Source organism: Trichechus manatus, unplaced genomic scaffold (assembly GCF_000243295.1).
Source record: "Trichechus manatus latirostris isolate Lorelei unplaced genomic scaffold, TriManLat1.0 scaffold00058, whole genome shotgun sequence".
Taxonomy (NCBI): domain Eukaryota; kingdom Metazoa; phylum Chordata; class Mammalia; order Sirenia; family Trichechidae; genus Trichechus; species Trichechus manatus.
The window spans coordinates 8,200,900-8,222,480 of NW_004443994.1; the positions used below are offsets into that span (position 1 = coordinate 8,200,900).

Consider the following 21,581-nt stretch of genomic DNA (forward strand, 5'->3'; position numbering starts at 1 on the left):
ACCTTGGTGAGTAGCATCTGGGGTCTTAAAAGCCTGTGAGCAGTCATCTAAGATACTCTACTGGTCTCACCCCTTCGGGAGCAAGGGAGAATGAAGAAAACAGGATACAAGGAAAAGGTTAGTCTAAAGGACTAATGGACCACAGCTACCAAGGCCTCCATCAGACTGAGTCCAGTACAGCTAGATGGTGGCTGGCTCCTACCACTGACTGCCCTGATGGGGATCACAACAGAGGGTTCTGGACAGAGCTGGAGAAAGATGTAGAACAAAATTCTAACTTACAAAAAAAAAGACCAGATTTACTGGCCTGAAAGAGACTGGAGAAACCCCGAGAGTATGACCCCCAGACACCCTTTTAGCTCAGTGGTGAAGTCACTCCTGAGGTTCACTGTTCAGCCGGGGATTGGACAGCCCCATAAAGCAAAATGGGACTAATGAGGCACAGCAGTCCAGGGACAAGGACTAGAAGGCAGAAGGGGACAGGAAAGCTGGTGATACGGAACCCAAGGTTTAGTAAGGACAGTGTGGACGTGTAGTGGGGTTGTTAACCATTGTTATAGGGCAACATGTGTACTAACTGTTTAATGAGAAACTGTTTTGTTCTGTAAACCTTCATCTAAAGTGAGAATAGCAGCACAACTGGAAGAAAGTAATCGATGTTACTGAATTGTGCATGTAGAAATTTTTGACGTGGTATGTCTTTGGCTATGTATATTTTCACCAGAAAAAAAAAGGTCGAGAAGGGAGAGGGTTGACATGTCGTGGGGTTGTTAACCAGTGTCATAAAAGAATATGTGTACTGACTGTTTAATGAGAACCTATTTGTTCTGTAAACCTTCACCTAAAGTACAATTAAAAAAAAAAGTAAAAAAAAAAAGTTTTATGTGTGGATTTTATGTTATTGGCATCTTGAATTGAGATTGATTTCTAGAAGCTTAAACATTCAGTTTAAAGTACTAACAGACAAAACTTTTACAATAATATTACCTCTAATAAAATTAAGTAAAATATTATATGAACTCTTTAAAAGAAAATTTTACCCCATAGATGTAATAGGAAAAGGAACTCAGTTCATAAGAAGGTGATTGGATCTTCCTTTAGGAATGCATAAGTAAGAATACAAAGATGTCTATTTTGTATAAACTGTGTCTTGAAATAAAGTTTTGTAAGTAACCCAGACCAAGGGACTGTTAATTTTAAATGCCAGTTAACCTTTAATCAAGATTTAATATTTTTGAGTTTAAATTAATGAGACACTATAATAATAACACAGCAGTTTTTACACAGGGTGAAATCATCTGTATTCTTTGACAGCAAAAAATATTTTTTAAAGATTTATAGTACAATTTAAATAAACTAGAAAATGTTTTTGTTTAAGTTTTCATAAGTAGATTAACTGTGTTTACTTGTGCACTTAAACTCTCCCAAGCCCCTCTAAACCTATCTATAAGTCATTTTATCATTATAAAGGTTTAGAAAAATGTTTTCCCAGCAGCATTTGGTTGGGCTAGTTACAATATGTATTTGGTTGGAAGTATTACTTAGTGGAAAATGTTTGGATGTCGGAGGCAGACAGCCAGATTCTACCTCTTAGTGACTTTGTGATTTTAGGCACTGTTTATCCTTCCTGAATCCCCGTTTTTTCATCTATTAAATCAAGATATTGTCTACTTTGTAAGATAAATGTGAGAATTAAATGAAAAAGGCAAATGTCACTATTACATAATAAACACTAAACAAATTATAGCTATTACTACATTTGTAAACTATGTGGTTAAATATTCTGAAATTCAGACTATTTATTCAGGTAAGCTTTGTACATGGTTATTTAAAATAGTAAGATAATACTGCCTGAAGAGCAGCCTTATAATAGAACTGATAAGAAAAAGTACAGAGGAAGAGCAACCAGTTCTATCTGTAGAACTTAGGTAAGAGATGATTTTTAGGGTAGAATGTTAATTTTGCTTTTACAAAGTGGATAAGTAGGGCTAGACACATTTTGGGCAGGATGTGCAAAGGTATGGAGTACCTACCATTTTTAGAGATGTTGTAAATGTGCAAACAGTGTGCCTCTTGAATGAAATATATACTATTTGTGGAAATAGGTTAGCATGTAAAAGTACAATATGTATGGAAATAAAAAAAAAATAATTCAGTATAGAGTTACTTATGTGGAAGAAGTGAGGAGAATAGGATTTGAAAGGGACTCACAGAGGCCTCACCTCTATCTGTATTTTTTTTTTTCCCTTAAAATAAAAAAGGCTTCATGAAGCAAAAATAGCAAATAGTTAAGATTTGTTAAAGCTGGGTCGGGAATACATGGATATTTACCTATGCTTTTCTGTGTAGCTGAAATATGTCATGATGTCTTTTATTTTTAATTGGAGATAAGGAAGAGTAGATAAGTGTAAAGTAGATAAGCTTGGCTTGAAAGGAAGTATGATAGAGGAAAGCACAACATCTAGGGAAGTTTTTTGTTTAAGAAACGCAGATATCCTTTGCTCTCCGAACTCTGGTTATACAAACTCAGCATGGAATACATTTTCAGATAAACCCCTTAAATGTATTTTTTTTTTTTAAACCCTATTGTGATTCTGACTCATAGCGACCCTATAGGACAGAGTAGAACTGCCCCTTAGGGTTTCTAAGGCTGTAAATCTTTACAAGCAGACAGACTGCCACATCTTTCTCCTGCGGAGCAGCTGGTGGGTGCAAATCGCCGACCTTTCGGTTAGCAACCAAGCACTTAACCATTGTACTGCCAGGGCACCTCCCTTTCTATTATTTATCTGAAACTCTGGAACCAAATAGACATCTCTAATATCCACAGTTGCTAACCAAACCTAAGGACCACATAGATTTAGGATGCGAGGGATACATCCACTTGAATTTGTTTATGGTTGTAGCAAAGGCTCAAAAGAGGAGAAGAGACTGAAAGTACTGAAGATAGAGCAAGTTCCTGAAGGGGAGGCATTAAGATCCAGAGTATACGTAGAAGAATTAACCTTGGATAAGAGAAGGTCAATAACTATCCTTACCCTGGAATGACTGTGGTGAGAATAGGTTTAAATATAGAAAAAATTTAGACATGGACATGAAATTGACCAAGTTCCAGCTGTATAGTCTTAATTCATTGTGAAGTATGAGGAAAGGTCAGGGTCAACTAAGCTGAGGCTTAAGCAAGTGTTTGGTGGTTCTCGAATTTTTTTGTTGTTCATATTTTTATATTCTGTATTGGTAGAAGTTACTCTCTTTTGAAATACTTTTTGAAAATGTACTTGTACTATTTCCAAATAGTTTGTACTATTTCTAAAGGTTATAGGATTTACTGAGTATATCTAATATTCTAGAGAGTGGACTGATTCTATAATACTAGCCTTTGAAAATTTATCATCAGCCTCAGGCTACTTCCCTGATCTATCTTTGCCAGACAGAAAAAGTTTGCCAGCATGTAAGAATGTATTTATATTTCAAAGTTTATGTTGATAAATCTTATATATTTTATTTCTTTTTCATGTTGATATCTTACAATGAGGAGGTTATTATAATCATTCATTTAAACCTAATACTCTTGTTTAATACAGAGAAGTCTGCCAATTATTCCTTATAATTAAATATAGGTTACTTTGGAACTTAACTATTCAAATGTAGAGCATTCTTTACTTTTATTCATTATCCTTTTGTTGATTTTAGGGCTGAGCGACAAAGGAATGAAGCACTATATAATGCTGAAGAGCTGAGTAAAGCTTTCCAACAGTATAAAGAAAAAGTGGCTGAAAAACTGGAAAAGGTAAGAGGTAGTTGTGCAAGTTCAGTGTTTTGTATTGCTGTCACAATTCTAGAAATAAAGGTAGATATAAATGGAATACATTTATGGTTAAAGCAGGGAGTGATTTTTGTCAGAGTAATTTGATCAATAATAAAATCATTGAACAATTTGTAAATATGGATGACTGATGTTCACCAATCCTTGTATAATCAGCAAAAACTATTTATCTAAAAAGGGAAAAGTATGCAGTGGAGACAAGTGAAAGGACAAAATACAGAGAAAGATGGGGTAGATGAATGGAGGTTGGAGGTATAGAAATAGAAGCAAGAAATTTATTCCTATCACCTCAATAAAAATGAAGGCAGAGTAGATTATGTAGCCCTCGACTGGCCTTCCTGGATCTGCCATCTTGAGAGGGACTCACCTCTGACTCTCAGAGGGAAAGTTTCATGAACAGATTCTACACAGTAATATAGAGGTAATCAAACTTGTATGGAGGAAGGCTATAAGTTAGATATTCAGATGTTGAACTCAATATCAGGAAATACTCATATGGAAATCTTCCATCTTGAAATAATAATTGAAGCTTCAGAAGTTAATGATTTTGTTCAAAGAAAGAAGAGCAAAAAAAAAAAAAAGAAAAGAAAGAAGAGCAGAAGAAAAAACACTTAAGGAGAAGGGTAAAGTAAGATGATTCAGAGCGTAGATGGCTGAAGAATGTTCATTTATTAAACAATTATCAAGTTTCTGCTACATGCCAGGTACTATGGTAGTTCTTTGGAAAATTCAGTGATACATAACATGTGATACCTATTCTATTCTAAAGAGGTCATAGTCCAGTAAGGTTAACAAGTATGTAAACAAATAATTTTAATATTTTGGAATAAGAAATATAATAAAAATAAGTGGTAGTTATGGTAGGGTGGCATGAAGAGGGATTTACTGAATGAAAGCCTAAAGAAGGCTTCACAGAGTAGGAGATGCTTGAGCTGCTAGTGTATCTTGAAGATTTTGGTGTTTCATTGAATAGTGTTAAGCAGGGAAAATGATCCGTTCTGTGTTTTAGGAAGCTCACTCTTATATCATTGAGAAGATGTAGAGGTAAGAGACAAATACAAGGAGACTCTGAGAGACCAGGCAAGAGATACTGAAGGTGTTGGTGCTCAGGAGATAGATGTGACAGATATTAAGATGGGAGAATCAGTGGAATTTAGAGACCGCTTAAATATATTAGAGACAGTAGGAGAGAGGGAAGAATCTAGGATGTCTTTAGGTTACTGGTTTGAGTGATTGGGGATAATTGCATCATGAATCAAAATAGACAATTTTATAAAAAAAAAAAAAATAAAGAGAGTTCTATTTTGAAAATGTCTGTAGAATATCCAGATGTAGGTTTCTTGTAGGCATTTGTATTTACAGGCCAAGTCTTCAGCACTGAAATCTGGACTAACTAGTTGCTGACAGGTTACTTCCAACTCATGGCAAGACTATGTGAATCAGAGTAGAACTGCTTCATATGGTTTTCAAGGCCGTGACCTTTCAGAAGCAGATCTCCAGGCCTTTCTTTTGAGGTGCCTGTGGGTGGGTTTGAACCACCCACCTTTCAGTTAATAGTCTAGTGCTTAATCATTTGCACCACCCATTGGCTCCTGAAATCTAGATTAGAGCTGCAGATTTAAGAATTGACAATGTTTAAGTTGTAGATGCCTTGAACGTTGATGAAAGAGGTTTATATAGAAGAGAATGAAAATAAACCCTGGGAGATATTAAAGACAGGTGGAATAGCTTTAGGAAAATATTGAGAAGAAGTGACAAAGAAGTTGGAGAATCAGGAAAGTGTAATGATGAAAGCAAAGACGATAGAGCATTTTTAAAATAAGTTGGTCCTCAGTACAGATGTTGCAGAATGGTCAAGAAGGATGAGGATTGAGACAGGGCTGTTGAATTTTATACTTAGAGAGTCACTGGATACTGTGTAGAGAGCAGCTTTATTAAAGTGGTAGGGATAGAAGGCACAACCTCTGAAATGGGGGACATGAGAAAGGAGACAGGAGAAAGGAGGTAGTTAACAGACTATTCTTTATTTAAGATAGGTAAAGAGGAAAGAAGTAGGGGAATGGAGAGGTAGAAAGAAGATAAGTCAAGGAAAAGAGTTTTTAGGACTAGGTTTGAACATAGTAAGTTTGAAGGACAGGAGCCAGTGGAGGAGGTGGCAGGGGGAGAATGAAGATGTTGGAATTATAGGGAATGGAAGATGGCACAAGATTCTGAAGGACATGTGAGGTGGGAGGCCCAAGAGCAGATGTAAGATATTTTTAAATGGAATGAGGACATTTCTTTCCTTTAAGGGAAAAAAGTAGATTAAAATACAGAAAAAAAAAATTTAGGTACAAGGAAGAAGGAAAATTGAAGGATTTTGAATTAAATTAGAAGTTAAGATAGTACTGAAGTGATTTTTATAGCCATGAGGGTTATAGGAGGGATTTTGGAGGCTTGGGGTGAGTCCTTCTCATAACATAGTTGTAATAAGGAACATCAAGAAAATAGTTAAAACTTTTAAAGGGAACATATAAAAAGAGAAGGGCAGAGTAGAAAATGACCAGTTAATAAAAAGAAGAGAGGAAAGTAAGAGTGCCCTGAGCCAAGTATAGTATATCACAATGACTGAAGAATAAAAGAGTTTAAAGGAGTTGTCAACCATGTTAGGTACTAAAGTCAAGATGGAATCTTATGTTTGGCCTTGAAGAGGTCATTCCTTTGCAGTAAAGCTGTAAATACCACTTAGCAGTGTAAAACATTAAGATTCCATTAGATACTGAAATCTAATCAGTTATTCAGATCACTGTTTTGAAAACCTTGGGGAAGGCCCCTGTCGGAATGGAATATCATAGAAGGGATTTCTGAAAAGGTTATCTGTAGGGACAGTAGAATACCTAGTAGTGGTAATAGAAGGATATCCTTGGGGAGAGGGAGGGATTTAGAAGGAAGAGAGGAAAAATGTAAGAAACAGTTGTCCTACACTTTTTCCTAGGATTATCAATTTCAAACTATGCTCAGCAGAGCCCTACAGTTTGGTGAATATAATAAAGGGTAACAAGGGAAGAGGGGCAGAAAGGGCTCTGCCCAGTCATTCACTCCCACCCCTCCAACCTGGGCACCTTGTTTTTATGTGTTTTACATTTTGGGCTGTGATTTCCGTGGAAGTTTTTTGTGGCTAATATTTTCTCAAAATTACTTCTCTAGAGTATTTGCACTGATATTAGCCTATAGTAACGTGGGTGGAGCATTTCCACTTGAGTTACCTACCTTATCCATGTAAGGCCAGAGCACTGTTACTTTCAGGTGACAGTACCATTGCCCCTCTCTGTCATAGCGAGTTAAGGATTTCTAGACAGGTTGTAGCTGACATCCTCTTCCTTGTCCTTACATACTGCCCAGGAACTTCACTTTGCTCCTTTTCACTACAAAGCTGGGGGCTTAAATTTACAAAATTCTTAGTCCACCCTCCAGCTTATTTCTGATGTCACTATTTACATTATTAGTTTTAATTTTAGTTTGAAATACTTATGATTTATGACCAAATTAGTATGTCCACTTAAATATTGTTTTAGGTTCAAGCTGAAGAAGAAATATTAGAGAAAAATCTAATTAACTGTGAAAAAGAAAATAAAAGACTACAGGAAAAATGTGGTATATATAAAAGTGAAGTTGAAATTCTGAAAGAGAAATTAAGGTACAGTATCCAGTTGTGGAAAAGAATTTTTGTGTGGAAATGGGAAAAAAATGAAGGAAAAAAAAACTGAAGCATTTTAAAACTTAATATTTTGTGTATTATACTCTTAAATTCTGCAGAAAGATAAACTTCGCACCTGAAACAATTTTCTAGGTATAAAGTTAAAATTTTAAAGTGCAGTAAAACGTGTTAATGTTCGTATACTTGTAAATATAAAGCAATACTGATCAAACATATTTGTTTTGTGTATAAGTAGAGAAAATTAACATAGACATAATGCCCTTTTAGCGTGACCACATTAGCTAGCTAGTGAAATATGTATATCAGATGCTCAAAAGAATTTCAAATCATGAAGAATCACCTAGTTCAACTTTCTCATTTTGTAAATGAAGGAACTGAGGCCCAGAGAGTAACCATTATTTGTCCACCAAAGACAGATCAAGGATGACAACCTAGGTCTTCTGATTCTTGTACTGTCTCCGCACTGTATGATTTAAAAAAAAAAAAAAAAAAGGGAGGGAGAGCAATCAGAAAAACTGTTTTGTCTAATTTAAACAATATTTCCTAACGGTGGTACATTTAGTATTTTTGCCAAGGTGGCAGGGATAAAAATAGTTTTTATGATAGTTACCTTATGTAATTAGAATATTTCCTAGAATCTGATACTATCAATTGCAAGATATATTTTTAAGAAAGAAAAATTCTGATAAACTATGACAATGCTTTTCACTTAAAAGTGTATTTTATACTTTATGAAAGAATTCTTTCATATTTATTTAGACATGATTTTTAAATCATGTATTACTTTTGTATAAAAAGGAAAATATAAGTGAAATCAGTTGGTTAAGGTATTCCTAAAACTTTACACATGCAGAGCCTGATCTCTCTAATTATTTCTCACAGATATCCAAGTTTTTCTACACAGTATCTTCCTGTGTGCCGATCATGAGTGTTGCTGATGTAGCATTTCTTGAAAGAATGCTTTTAAGAACTCAGAGCACTGATGCTGGGCACTTAAGCTGACTTACAGTTGTGTGGAGTCAGTCTTCTTTTGATTTCTGTTTCAGGCATCTTGCTGCTCACATCTGATTTACCACCTATCCTACTCCTCCCCACAACCACTTGGTTACTGGCGAGTTTGAAATACTTCATTGTTGTCTCCTGGTTTTTCTTCCCGTTTACCTACCCTATTCTGCAAGTTTTGCTGCAGGTGCTTTTGATGTTTACATATGTATAGACAATGAAACTACATGGTAACTGCCGCTTACCTGACAGCTCTTATAAGGCACTATTGATTATCCCATTTTCAGAGATGTAAAAAATGTGGAAAAGTTTTTGAACTAGTTACTATATTGAAATACAGTAACAGTTCTAAGCATAAAATTGTTCTAATGTTTGCTATATTTTTATAGGTATATATTTTTGAAAATATTACCAGTTAGCAGTTGCCATCGAGTCAGTTCTGACTCATGGCAACCCCACGTGTGTCAGAATTAGAATGGGATTTCAGTGGCTAATTTTTCGGAAGTTAGTGGCCAGACCTTTCTCTGAGGAGCATCTGGGTGGACTTGAACCTCCAAATTTTTCAGTTAGCAGCCGAGTGCATTAACCATTTGTACCACCCAGGAATACTCATCTATAGAGAGTAATAATAGCACCAGCCACGTAAAGTTGTGAGCACCTGGCATGCAGAAAATAGACACTCAGAATTAAGCTTTAAAATATTTTAAAAATGAGATTCATTGAATATAGTTATTGAAAATGAATGCGTATTTTGTTTTCATTTTTATGCTTTTTTCTTCGTAGGCAGTTAAAGGAAGAAAATAACATTGGAAAAGAAAAATTAAGAACTATGGCAGTGAAAAGTTCAGAAGTCATGGCACAACTAACTGAATCCAGACAAACTGTTCTGAAGCTAGAGAGTGAGTTAGTAGACCAAGAAGAAATACTTAGAGAAAAGTTTTCTGTAATGAATGAAAACAAAGAATTAAAGCTCCGAATTGCAACACAGAATGAGCGACTGGACTTGTGTCAGCAAGAAATTGAAAGTTCAAGGGTGGAACTGAGAAGTTTGGAAAAAATTATATCCCAGTTGCCAGTAAGTATGTGTGAAAAGAAATGTAATATACTTGATTAGCTGATGGAAAAAGAAATTTTACTAAAGTGTTTTATAAGAAACTATTTTATGACTGTTTTATTAACTTCTGTTTTTTTCCCTTTTTGTACTCTCAGTCATCATTTACTTTTCTACCTAGTCGCTATTATTTTCCCATACTTACCTTTCTACTATTTCACTCTTTCTCCATCTGTCAGATATTGTATATTAGAATGGCACAGATTTTTTTAAAAAAACAGCTTTATTGAGGTATCATTTACATACCATAAAATTCACCCACTTTTAAGTGTACTATTCAATGATTTTGAGTAAGTTTACAGTTTTTTTAACTATCACACAATTCAGTTTTCACACATTTCTGTCGTTCCCAATAAATCCCTTGTGCCCACTTAACACTTAATCCCTGTTCCCACACCAGCCCCAGACAACCTCTAATCTACTTTATTTCCCTATAGATTTGTCTTTTCTGGACATTTTATATAAATGGAATCATACTGTATGTAGCCTGTTGCTTCTGGCTTCTTAATGTTTGTGAGATTCATCCATGTTGTATTGTGTAACTATTTCATTTCTTTTTATTGTTGAATAGTATTCTGTTGTATGGTTATACCACATTTTATTTATCTATTCACCAATTAATGGACATTTGGGTTGTTTCTACTTTTGGGCTATTACACATAATGCTGATATGAATATTTGCATACACATCTTTGTGTGGACATATGTTTTCATTTCTCTTGGGTAGATACCAAGGAGTGGGATTGCTGGGTCATATGGTAAATTTATGTTTAACATTTTGAGAAAATGCCAAATTCTTTTCCAAACTGGCCATGCCATGTTATATTCCCAGCAACAGTGTATGAGGGCTCTCCTTTTTCCATATTCTTATCAACACTTGTTATTGTCTGTCCTTTTGATTATAGCTATCTTAGTGGGTATGAAGTGGTATCACTTTGTGGTTTTAGCTTGCATTTCTCTGATGACTAATGATGTTGATCAACTTTTCATATACTTACTAGAATGACACAGAACTTTAAAATGTTATTGTGATAGCAGTATACTACCATTTCTCTTTGAGCTATTTATGTGGCCATATTTATAAGTGAGATTAGAAAGAAGGTGAGTATACCTGGGTCAGGAGTTTGTTACTGATAGGTGTAAAATAAAGGTGAGATAGGAGAAAGCTATAGATGATTGTGTTATGGTTGGTCTCACACATGAATGGATGGTGAACTGGAAGGTAGACTTTCACCATTTTTAAACTGTTATAAACCATGGATTTGAAGCTGAAAGGAGCTTAGAAATCATCTGTACTATCATTTTATTGGTGTAGAGCCAAGGAAGTAAATAACTTGTCCAACTAGCTAGTAGTAGAATTAAAACTAGAATATAAAATTCTTGGGTCCCAACCCTCTGCTATCTCTACTTTCCTAGAATGGTGATTATTTGCTTAGATTTTTAATATACTATCTATTCATTCCTGAAGTTTGAAGCTAATTATATGCAGATAGCGTTCATTTTAAAGTGACATTCTCCTTTGAGCTTAGTGTCAAGAATTTCTTTTTTTTGTTTATTGTAGTTTAAGTGAAAGTTTACATTTCAAGTTAGTCTTGTATACAAAAATTTATACATATGTTATGTGACCCTGATTGCTCTCCCTATACTGTGACAGCACACTCCTCCTTTCCACCCCTGATTTCCCATGTCCATTCAACCAGCTCCTAACCCTCTCTGCCTTCTCATCTCACCTCTGGGCAGACAGAAGCTGCCATTTAGTCTCATGTATCTACTTGAGCTAAGAAGCACACTTTCATGAGTATCATTTTATGTCCCACAGTCCAGTCCAATCTTTGTCTGAAGAGTTGGCCTCAGAAATTGTTTTAGTTCTGGGCTGACAGAGAGTCCAGGGGACATGCTTTCTGGAGTGTCAAGAATTTCTTGATGTATGATTCTGATGGTAGGGTGATAATGTCTCTGTTCTCTCCAGATTGTATGAAAAAATTTAATTACTAATTTTTTTTTTTCAAATTGTTATGTGTGATCCTGTTTTTTGCAGTGCTAACAATTACATGGTTTGGAATTGTGAATTTTTTTTTATTTCTAGAAAGTGTGATTTGGTTAGAGTTTGAAGGTAGTAATCGTTAAGTGCTTACTTTACTCCTTTTCCCAATTATTTAAAAAAATTCTGTATGATTCAAATATCCAGAAAAGTACAGAGACTAATAACATAGCACAATATTTGCTAAATCTGGGTAACATTTTGCCATATCCAGTTTAGGTTTTTTTTTTAATTGAAAATTTAAAGGTAAGAAAAGCCCTTTTGTGTAACTGTCAAGAAGCCATGGTGGCACAGTGGTTAAGTGCTTCGGCTGCTAACCAGTAGGTTGGTGGTTGAAACCTACAAGCTGCTTCACGAAAGAAAGATGTGGCAGTCTGCTCCTGTAAAGATTACATCCTTTATAGCTTAACTAGTAAAAAAGGTCAGCCTTGAGCATTATGCTCTTTTAAGAACTATCTATATGGGATTATATTGAGAACAGCAACTTGAAAGATTAGATAAAAACCTTAGGGGGCAGTGAGTTTATGTTAATGAGGGAGAAACATCTCAGAAAAGGAGGCTTAGAATGGTTGCACACCTCAAACAATGTAATCAGTGTCACTAAATTGTACATGTAGAAACTGTTAGTGTATGTTTTGCTGTGTATATTCTCAACAACAACAACAAAAAAAACCATGGTCTCAGGGATCATCTAGGTCAATTGACATAACAGTTCATAAAGAAAATGTTCTACATCCAGCTTTAGTGAGTAGCGTGTGAGGTCTTAAAGGCTTGCGAGTGACCATCCAAGATACATCTACGGGTCCCATCCCATCCAGAGCAAAGGAGAATGAAGAAAACCAAAAACACAAGAAAAATATTAGTCCAGAGGGCTAATGGACCACAGGAACCACAGCCTCCACTAGCCTGAGCCCAGAAGAATTAGATAGTACCTGGCTACCACCACCAACCTCTCTGACAGGGATCACAATAGAGGGTCCTGGACAAAGCGGAAAAAAAAATGTAGAACAAAATTCAAATTTTTGAAAAAAGACTAGACTTACTGGTCTGACTGAGACTGGAAGAACCCCAGAGACTATGGCTCCTGACATACTTTTAACTCAGAACTGAAGCCACCCTGAAGTTCAGCCTTCAGCCAAAGATTAGACAGGTTTATAAAACAAAAAATAACACACGTGAGGAATGTGCTTCTTAGTTCAGTCATGTATACGAGACCAAAAGGGCAACACCTGCCCAAAAGCAATGACTAGAAGGCAGGAAGGGACAGGAAAAATGGACAGATGGAAATGAGGAATTGGGGTGTGGAAGGAGAGAGTGTTGACATCATGGGGATTGCAACCAATGTCACAAAACAATTTGTGTATAAATTGTTGAATGAGAAACTAATTTGTTCTGTAAAGTTTCACCTAACGCACACACGTGCGCACGCATATGCGTACACACACACAAAAGGTTACATTCTTAGAAAACCCTGTCGGGCAGTTCTACTCTGTCTTGTAGGGTCATTATGAGTTAGAATCAACTTGAAGGCAATGGGTTGGTATTTTTTTTTGTTGTTTATGTTTAACTGTCAGATCCAGTTCTCTCCTGTTCTCTTCAGAGGTAGCCACTCTTCTGAAATTTGTGTATATCATTCCCATCCGTATTTTGAATATTGCCACATATAGATGTATTCAGAAATACACAGACACACACACACAAACATATATAATTGTTCAGTGTATTTTTAAAATTATGTTATGTGTATCTTTGTTTTTCAGTCATGTGTTTTGATATTTATCTATTTTGATTTATATAGTTCAGGTTTATTTCAACTTGTAGTTTTTCTCATTGTATCAATATTTTACAGTGCATTTATTCATTCTATTGGTGAACATTAGTTTGTTTCAGTTAAATTCACACAATTTTTCAGACTTGAAGCTCTGGTTATAAAACAATTGTAAATCACATACACATTATAAATTTATATATGTTTGCTTTTAAATTTGCAGTTAAAAAGAGCAATGTTTGGTTTTAAATCATCTCTTTCTAAACATCAGATGAGTAGTTTGTCAAACAAAGAAGACAGTTACATCAGCTGCTGTGAGGCAAATAAAATGGTGATCTCAGAACTGAGGTACGGTTTTCATATTATGAAATTATGGCAGATAGAATGTTTTTATTACAATTAAATTAAAATCTTTAATTGAGAAATTGAAAAATACGTGGAAAAATACAAAGAGTATGATAACAAATATCTGTGTTCTCACAACTAAGAATTGATTCTTAACATTTTGTCATATTTGTTTCAAATCTGCTTCTTAAAACATAAAACATTACAGGATAAATAAGTATCTTTTCATCTTTACCTCTAACTCTATTCTCCCACTATCGTAAATTGAGTGTATTCAGTTCATTTTATGTATGTTTACGCTCATAAACATACAAATATGAGCATATTATATATTTATATTGTTTGCAGTTTTGTTTTTTCACTCAGCATCATTTTTTTACATTCATCCATTTTGAGATAGGTAGCTAGAGTGATTGATAAATGGATGGATTGGTATGGTTAGTTTAATTTAAATAGCTGTACAGGATTCTGTCCTATAACTGTATCACAATTTATCCACTCCTTTATTGATAGCTGATTTATTTCCAGTTTTTTCCTATTATAAAGTGTTGCAAAGAACATTCATACATGTTACCTTGTACATATGTATAACAGTTTCTCTAGTATGTATTCCTGAAAGTGGATTTTAGTAGGTACTATAAAGTTTCTAAGGAGCTGCGGTGGCACAGTGGTTAAGAGCGTGGCTGCTAACCAAAAGGTCAGCAGTTTGAATCTACCAGCTGCTCCTTGGAAACCGTATGGGGCAGTTCTGCTCTGTCCTGTAGGATCACTATGAGTCGGAATCGACTTGAGGACAATAAGTTTGGGTGTTTTTTGGTTATCAAGTTTCTAAAGTAGCCTAACCAATTTACAGTCCTACCAGTGGTGTGTAAGAGTTTCATATATATCTTGCCTAGTAGTTGACTAATACTCAAGTTTATAATTTTTACCAATTTGAAAGGTGAAAAAATGGTTTGGGATTTTTTATACAATCTAATAATTTTTGGTTTGTTTTATGCCAGGATTAAGCTTGCAATAAAAGAGGCAGAAATTCAAAAACTTCAAGCAAACCTGACTGCTAACCAGTTATCTCAGAGTCTTATTTCTTGTAATGACAGCCAAGAAAGTGGCAAATTAAATAGTTTAGAAACAGAACCTGTGAAACTAGGCAGTAATCAAGTAGGTGAGTATATTACGTTGAATTGTTTTAATAAATTATAATAAGAGTTGTTTATGATTCTTTTGAGAGACCAGTTATACTTGATAATCTGTTTCTTAGTAAATAACTAGTTATGGTCTGATAAGACAGCAAAAGTTAGAAATTCTTGGACTTTGCATCATTTTTCTTAAATGTATTTTATTGAGGTATAATTTACATACAATAAAATACACTCATTTTAAATATATAGCTCAGTGAGTTTTGTCAATGTTTGTTTTGCCATAAGTTTACACCCTGGTTACCATCACCACAATCAAGACACTTAACATTTCCGTCCTCCCCAAAAGGATTCTTTATACTCCTTCCCAGTTAATGCCTACAACACTCCCTGACCCAAGCAACTACTAATATCTTTCTGTCACTAAGATTAGATTTGTGTTTTCTAGAGTTTCATATGAATAGAATCATTCAGGATGTATACTTTTGAGTCTGGCTCCTTTCATTCAACATAATGTTTTTGAGATACATCCATTATACACACATACGTACGTGTGTGTGTGTGTGTGTGTGTGTGTGTGTGTGTGTGTGTGTACATACACATAGACTCCTTTCATTCAACATAATGTTTTTGAGATACATCCATTATACACACATACGTACGTGTGTGTGTGTGTGTGTGTGTGTGTGTGTATGTACATACACATATATTTATGACTTTTTTTTCTATATTCATAAGGGATATTGGTCTGTAGTTCACTTTTCTTTGACTTTTTATCATCAGGGTAATGCTGCTGGCCTTATCATATCAGTTGCAAAATGTCCCCACCTCTTTTATTTTCTGAAAAAGTTTATGTGGGATGTTATTATTTCTTCTTTAATGTTGGTATAGAATCCGTCAGTGACGCCATCTGGACCTAGAATATTTTTTGTGAGATGGCTTTTAATTACAAATTCAATTTCTTTATTTGATATCGGGCAATTCAATTTTTCAGTTTCTTCTTGAATCAGTGTTGGTAATTTGTGTTTTTCAAGAAATTTGTCCATATTATCTAGCTTGTCAAATATCTTGGCATACAGTTGATTTCAATATTTCCTTATTATTGGTAATGTGTGTCCTTCCTTTCTCTTTTTCTTGATAAGTCTCACTAGAGGTCTTGCAGTTTTATAGGTCTTTTCAAGGAACCATCAGTTTTCTCTACTGTTTTTCCATTTTTTATTTTATTTCTTTCTAATCTTATTTATTTTTTTCTATTTACTTTGGGTATAATTTTCTCCTTTTAAATTTTTCTTAAAGTGAATGCTTAGATTGTTGATTTTTAGACCTTCCTTCTTTTTCTAATGTAAGTATTTAAAGGTGCAGACTTCCTTCCAGGTAATGCTTTAAGTTTTAGCCCACGAATTTTTATGTGTTATGTTTTCATTTTCATTCATTTCAGAATATCTTCTAATATTCCTGTGATTGCTTCTTCAACTCATGTGCTACTTAGATATGTGTTGTTTAATTTCCAAATATTTACAAATTTTCCAGATGGCTTTGTGTTATTTTAGTGGTGGTCAGAGAAAATACTCTGAATGATTTCATTTTTTTTTAAATGTTTTGAAACTTGGTTTATTGACCAGCATATAGTCTGTCTTGGTTAGTGTTCCATGTACACTCAAAAAGATTGTGTATTCTGTAGTTATTGAGTGAAGTATCTTTTGAATGTCAGTCTTGTTAAGTTGGTTGATAGTGGTGTTTAAGTCTTCTTTATCCCTAATGATATTCTGTGTACTTGTTCTGTCATTTACTGAGAGAGTAGTATTGAAATCCCAAATATCCTTGTGGGTTTATGTATTTATCTTTCTAATTCTATCAATCTTTGCTTCTTGTATCTTGAGGATGTTAATTATGTACATAGCATTTAAAATTGTTGTGTCTTCTTGTTGAATGGCGCTGCCTTTATTATGTTAGATGTCCCTTTTTATCTTTGGTAATATTCCTTATTCTGAAGTCTCCTTTGTCTGAAATTAGTATAGCTGCTCCAGCTTTCTTTGGATTAGTGTTTGCCTGGTATGTCTTTTTTCCATCCTTTTACATTTAACCTGTGTCTTTATATATGATATGAGTTTCTTATAGAAAGCATTTAATTGGGCCTTGCTTTTATATCCAGAGAATTTCTGCTTTTTAATTAGAGTGCTTAGATTACTTACATTTCATGTAATCTCTTTAGGTTTACATCTGCTGCCTTGGTATCACAGTTTCTCTTCAAATACAGTGTTTAAGCTAGGTAATGTAAGAAACTTACAGCCATATTTTTCTTTTCTTCTCTTCCATCTTTTGCACTATTGCTGTTGGATCAATTTTATACAGAATATAAGCCTCATAATACATTATTATGGTTTTGCTTTGAACAATTAGTTGTCTCATAAAGATTAAAAAATGAAAAAATGTTTTTTGTATTTATGTACATATTTACCATTTCCAGCTCTTTTCATTTCTTGGTGTAGATTTAAGTTTTTATCTAGTATCATTATTTTATGCCTGAAGAACTACCTTTAACGTATCTTGAGCATTAAGTTTGCTAGCAATGAATTCTTTCAGCTTTTTTTGTTTGAGTACTGTTTTTCCCCCTTCATTTTTGAAAGATGTTTTCTTCTTGCTTGTGTGGTATCTGAAGTGAAGTCTGAGGTATTTTTTTACTCTTCGTTTCCTCTATTCGTAATGAGCTTATTTTCTCTGGTGTTAAGATTTTCTTTAATCATAGGTTTTCAGCAGTTTATTTATGTTGTACCTTAGTATTGTTTTCTTCATGTTTATCCTGTTTGGGATTCGTTGAAGTTCATAGGTACGTGGATTATAGTTTTAATCAAGCTGTCTAACATATGTGTACTTGGAGTCCCATAGGGAAGGGGAGAGATTTTCCCACAGGTAACTATGGCTTCCTCTCCAATCTTTTCTCTCTATACTTTTTTTTTTTTATTCTGTATATATGTAATAAAACATTTTACATTTCAACAATCTTTACTTGTACAGTTCAGTGATATTATGTTCATCATGTTGTTCAATCATCACCCTCACCCATTTCTAAATTATACCACCACCCTATGCTTAATTGTTAATAGCTTCTATTGCCACATTTTGAAGTCCATTTTTTTCCTTCCACTAATCTTCTCTCAATCTCATGCAGTAGAAGTTTCAATTCAGATATTGTGTTCTATATATCTCTAAAAGTTCCATTTGCTTCTTTTTTACATATTCCATTTTTCTCCTGATTATGCTCATTTTTATCTTTAAAGCTTTGAGCATATTTATCATATTTATAATAGCTTTTTAGTAAGCTCATCTGCTAATTTCATCATCTCTATTATTTCTAGGTCTGTTTTTACTGACTGTTTTTTTTTTTCCCCCTGGTTAAAGAGTGCTGAAATTTGTTCTGGTGGGCAGTTATTTGTGGATCAGTTTTATCTTTTCAAGACTTAAAAGAAAAAAACTTTGTAAGTGTGGGTCTAGAGTAGCTTTTCCTCTAGGACTTGTTTAGACCCACTATTAAGGAGTAACCTTCTGGGGTCTCTACCAAATTTCTACATGTTAAATGAAGTCTCTCTACTCAGGCTGGTGGGAATTCAGATGATTCCTGGCTTAAGCTGATGAGAGCTCTGGGAATTGTTTGGTTTAGTACCTCTAGGCAATTGTTCTTTTCTTGAAAGATGTTCTTTCCCCAAGCTCTGGATTTTATCCCAAGCACGGACAGATTGGTTTTCAGCCATGGACTTAAGGAGACTCCTATACAGATTTCTGTAGTTCTTTTTCTGTGTAGCTCCCTCCTCTTTAGAACTTGGCCCCACAAATTCTATCAGCTTTGGCTAATCTCTGTCTCCTCAACTCAGTAAAATCTCCAGTCTCTGTTTGGGTTCTTTTTCCGTGTGCTGCAGTATTGAAATTGGTGCTAGGCAGTTAGCTTGGACAAATTAGGGCTCACCCTATTAGCTTCTCTCACCTCAGGGGTCACAGCCCTACACTGCCTGTTGTTCAGTGTCTGAACATAATGGTTTCATTTGTGTTCAGTTTTCTAGTTGTTTACAGTGGGAAGGTAAGTCTCGATTTTATTACTCCTTCATGGCCAGAAGTAGAAGTAAATACATCTGCTTTTAAAACTTATTGTTTAGAGATCCATTTTGTATACAGTAATTGTCCTTTGAAGTAGCATGTGAGCTTCACTAGGCCTGCCTAATGAACTTTTGTTAATTTTGTTCACTGCTATATTTCAATCACCTAGAATAGTGCTTGGTACCTAGTAGGCCTTCAAAATAAGTATTTGTTGAATAAATGAATGTTATAAGGTTAGTAATATGACATCCTCCAAATATGCACTCACATGGTATATACAGTTAGGTCTCCCCATTTATCATCTTTAAATATTTTACTGAGTTATTTGTAGTAAAACATTGATCAACTGGAATCCTTAGATTCTAGAGTGGAACCCAGAGTATTCTGGAATAAGTGAGAACTAGTCCGTATGTTAAAAAAAGCGGCGTATCCATCAGGAAGTTAATGTAGTTGAGGAATACTAATAACCTGAGAATCATTCTCCTACAATCAGTCAGTTTATCACATGGAAGAAAAAGAGCATCTTGATTTGCTGACAATAACTATAAATGGCTACTTTTTTTTTTTTTTAACATGTTTGAAGGGGAACTCTTGGAAGACAGACATGAAAGAAGAAGAGTACAGAGAAAAAGAAGAAGAAAGTAGAAGAGATGAGTGATAGCAGCAGTGATTAGAAAGGGATAGTGGGCTACTAGCAGCAGAAATGACTACGGAGAAAATCAGATACCTAAATGATTAGAGAGAAGAACAGGGAGAATAAGGAAGAGAATGATGAGATTAGTAGAGGGAGTGCTAGTTATTTGAGGTGGTAATAAAGATATGTCAGAGATTCTTTGACATCAAAGAATAATAGAACCAGTGATAAATAGCCTAGGAAGAGAAGTGTTAGGGATATGGAGAATTGATGAGAAATGACTACTTATACAACACTTAAAGACATAGTACATTCTACTTGTTTACACATCTATGTGTGTTCTCATGTAATGACCTACATTATGGCACTTTAAAGCACTCATGTAAGCTCAGTTACCTTTGAGTGTGGGGTATGTGTATTTATAGTGGAGAAAGGGCATAGTCAAACAACTACCACTAATAATCCTCAGTAGTCTTTAAAAGTATGATTGAATTCTCACCTGCTAGTTTCCAGGGGAGGAAGATGAGATTAAGATGGATTCACTGTTTACAGCTTTCTAACATGCATCTAGATGTGTTATTGTTGTTGTTAGATGCCATCGAGTCAGTTCCTTACGTACAGCAGAACGAAACACTGCCCGGTCCCGTGCCATCCTCACAGTGGTTGTCATGCTTGTACATACATCTACATGTGGTACATTAAAATATTTTCCAAATAAAGTTTATTATTAACTTTAGTTTAAGGAGACAGCACCACTTTTTTTCTTTTTTTTTTTTTTTTTTACATTTTACAATGATTTTTATCAGAAAATTGGATTTTAAAGGGTGAGGAAGAACTCTTAAATTTCTAATACAAAGGATCACTTTTCAGCTACTTAGAAAACTGAGTGATGCGGAACATATTTCCACTTGATGTTTTTATTTAAAAGATACCTTATTTACTCTATTTCTTAATTACGTTATCGTTATTGACTGCCTCATTCTCCATCCTCTTTAATACTGTTTAGATCAGAAACTGAACTTTGTTTATGATTAATTCAGTCAACTGTTGAAATAGGTTTTGGTTCTTAATGTTTTATCCAGAATAATTTCCTTTTATGTGTATTAGCAGAAAGTATAAAAGATCAAAACAAGCACTATGAAAGAGAGAAGCAAAGACTTGCTGCTGGAATAGAAGAACTACGTACTAAGCTGATGCAAATAGAAGCTGAGAATTCCGATTTGAAAGTTGACATGGCCCACAGAACTAGTCAGTTTCAGCTGATTCAAGAGGAGTTACTAGAGAAAGCTTCAAATTCTAGCAAACTGGAAAGTGAAGTAAGCTTGGAATTAGCTGTATATATGTACTAAATTTTGAGACAGAGAAAAAAGGTATTACTGCAAAGTTTTGTAAAATTTGTATGTTTAAGTCCAGATTTATAAATTTTTTTAAAAAAACTAAGTGGTACCAGATAAGATATAAATCCCTTAAAAATTATATTTGGAAACCTTTGGATTTTAACCTTGTTAAAGGTAGGAGAATACTGTCTAGTGGCTAAAAGATCTCAAATTTGGTTGAACTGTTACTGCATTGCATTCTTTTATTTCTTCTGCAGCATAAATTAATATGGCTAATATACATTTATAAATACAGAATTTGGATTATGAGTTGGAAGAAAAGGAGTAATAGAGGATTTCAATTATATTAAGATATAGTAGTACTTAAATTTTAGCAAACATCAGAATCGCCTGGGAAAGCTGTTAAGAGTGTCATTTTTAGGTTCCGTTCCAGTGATTCAGTAGATATGAGTATGGTTCAAGAATCATTTTTAAACATTCGCATGTGAATCTGATACAGATAGTTGATGGAGTACATTCTAAAAAGGGCATAATGCATTTTTTGTGACTGATTTTCATTTCCACTCAGGGCAGGATAAGGATGCCTCAGGTAATT

General features: G+C 34.5%; 1 protein-coding gene across 9 annotated transcripts in view; it reads left to right on the plus strand.

Moving 5' to 3' along the window:
- Positions 1 to 21,581, plus strand: part of CCDC18 (coiled-coil domain containing 18) — a 103,140-nt gene that overhangs the window by 17,447 nt on the left and 64,112 nt on the right. For 8 of the 9 annotated variants that reach the window (XM_023733452.1, XM_023733446.1, XM_023733449.1 and 5 more), the window contains 6 exons: positions 3,694 to 3,790; positions 7,381 to 7,502; positions 9,309 to 9,600; positions 13,669 to 13,793; positions 14,792 to 14,952; positions 20,757 to 20,965. In XM_023733452.1, the coding sequence (XP_023589220.1) occupies positions 3,694 to 3,790; positions 7,381 to 7,502; positions 9,309 to 9,600; positions 13,669 to 13,793; positions 14,792 to 14,952; positions 20,757 to 20,965 (1,006 nt within the window). The remainder of the gene's footprint in view (positions 1 to 3,693; positions 3,791 to 7,380; positions 7,503 to 9,308; positions 9,601 to 13,668; positions 13,794 to 14,791; positions 14,953 to 20,756; positions 20,966 to 21,581) is intronic. The other variant, XM_023733453.1, reaches the window with a different exon arrangement.